The sequence below is a fragment of the Penaeus monodon genome, chromosome 19 (assembly GCF_015228065.2).
Source record: "Penaeus monodon isolate SGIC_2016 chromosome 19, NSTDA_Pmon_1, whole genome shotgun sequence".
NCBI classification, from domain to species: Eukaryota; Metazoa; Arthropoda; class Malacostraca; order Decapoda; family Penaeidae; genus Penaeus; species Penaeus monodon.
This window is the reverse complement of record NC_051404.1, coordinates 14,638,713-14,639,859: the sequence shown is the minus strand read 5'-3', so window position 1 is coordinate 14,639,859 and position 1,147 is coordinate 14,638,713. Positions and strand designations below refer to the sequence as shown.

General features: G+C 34.8%; 1 protein-coding gene across 1 annotated transcript in view; it reads left to right on the top strand.

Moving 5' to 3' along the window:
* Positions 1-1,147, top strand: part of LOC119585338 (endoplasmic reticulum aminopeptidase 1-like) — a 35,059-nt gene that overhangs the window by 10,486 nt on the left and 23,426 nt on the right. The window contains exons 7-8 of the mRNA XM_037934009.1: positions 110-404; positions 796-979. Coding sequence (XP_037789937.1) covers positions 110-404; positions 796-979 — 479 coding nt within the window. The remainder of the gene's footprint in view (positions 1-109; positions 405-795; positions 980-1,147) is intronic.

Below are 1,147 nucleotides of genomic sequence, written 5' to 3'. Positions count from 1 at the left end.
ATCACTACTAAATAAAGTATTATGCAGGATATAATTTCCATTTATATGTACTTTATTGTACTCGGTATTATCACTTCCATGTATTATGCATAAAATTATATCCATTTAGGTGTACGTTGTTCTGCCTATATTTTTACCTCCAAATATGTCAGTTTATCATTTTTTTGAACATTCCAGATTCCATGATCAATTCCAAGAGAGCGTAGAAATGAGCACATACCTAGTAGCCTTCGTAGTGTGCGATTATGACCATGTGACCAACAAAACAAGCAACAATGTTAGTGTCTCAGTCTATGCTCCTCCTATGATGATAAGCCAAGCCAGCTATGCTCTGCGGATGGCCACGCAGATCCTTGACTTCTATGAGACTTTCTTTGGGGTTCCGTATCCTCTCCCCAAACAAGGTAGCTTTCTGTTTGCATTGCTCGGAATACATTTGAGTTATCTCTGCTCCTCTTGGCTATGATTTTCTGTTTGACATAAGGGTTAGAATGTAATGGAAGCTATATTCATTATGTTGTAAGGAAATGTAGATGTGTTGATAAATAACATGTTACATATAAAGTAAAAAAAATTTGATCTGCATTAGATACAGATGAGTATAGATATATGCAATATAAGTGAATGTAGATACATATTTGGCAAACAGGTATGCTCTAAGATTTGAATACTATGAAAATAGTCAAATCTTTATACAAATTATTAAAAGATGCATGAAATGAATTTAGTTAAAGGTTAATGAGACAAATATAGTTCCAAGGGGAAAAAATCAACAATAAATCACTGAATTGGCAGACTTGATTGCAATCCCTGACTTTGGAGCTGGTGCTATGGAGAATTGGGGGCTGATCACTTATCGTGAAACTGCACTTATGTTTGACCCCAATCACACGTCATCTCGAGCTCAGCAGAGAGTTACTGTTGTGATTGCCCACGAGCTCGCCCACCAATGGTTTGGTAATCTGGTAACCATGGCATGGTATGTATCCTTAATGTAATGTTTTCAACATCATTTTTCAACTCTATGCAATATGTATATGTATATATGTATATTTTTTACCCATAAGTGGGTTGTTTTCAATTTAATAACCATTTGTGATTTCTACAATAATAGTAAGAAGTATTGATGGCAGTAGTTTTTGTATTT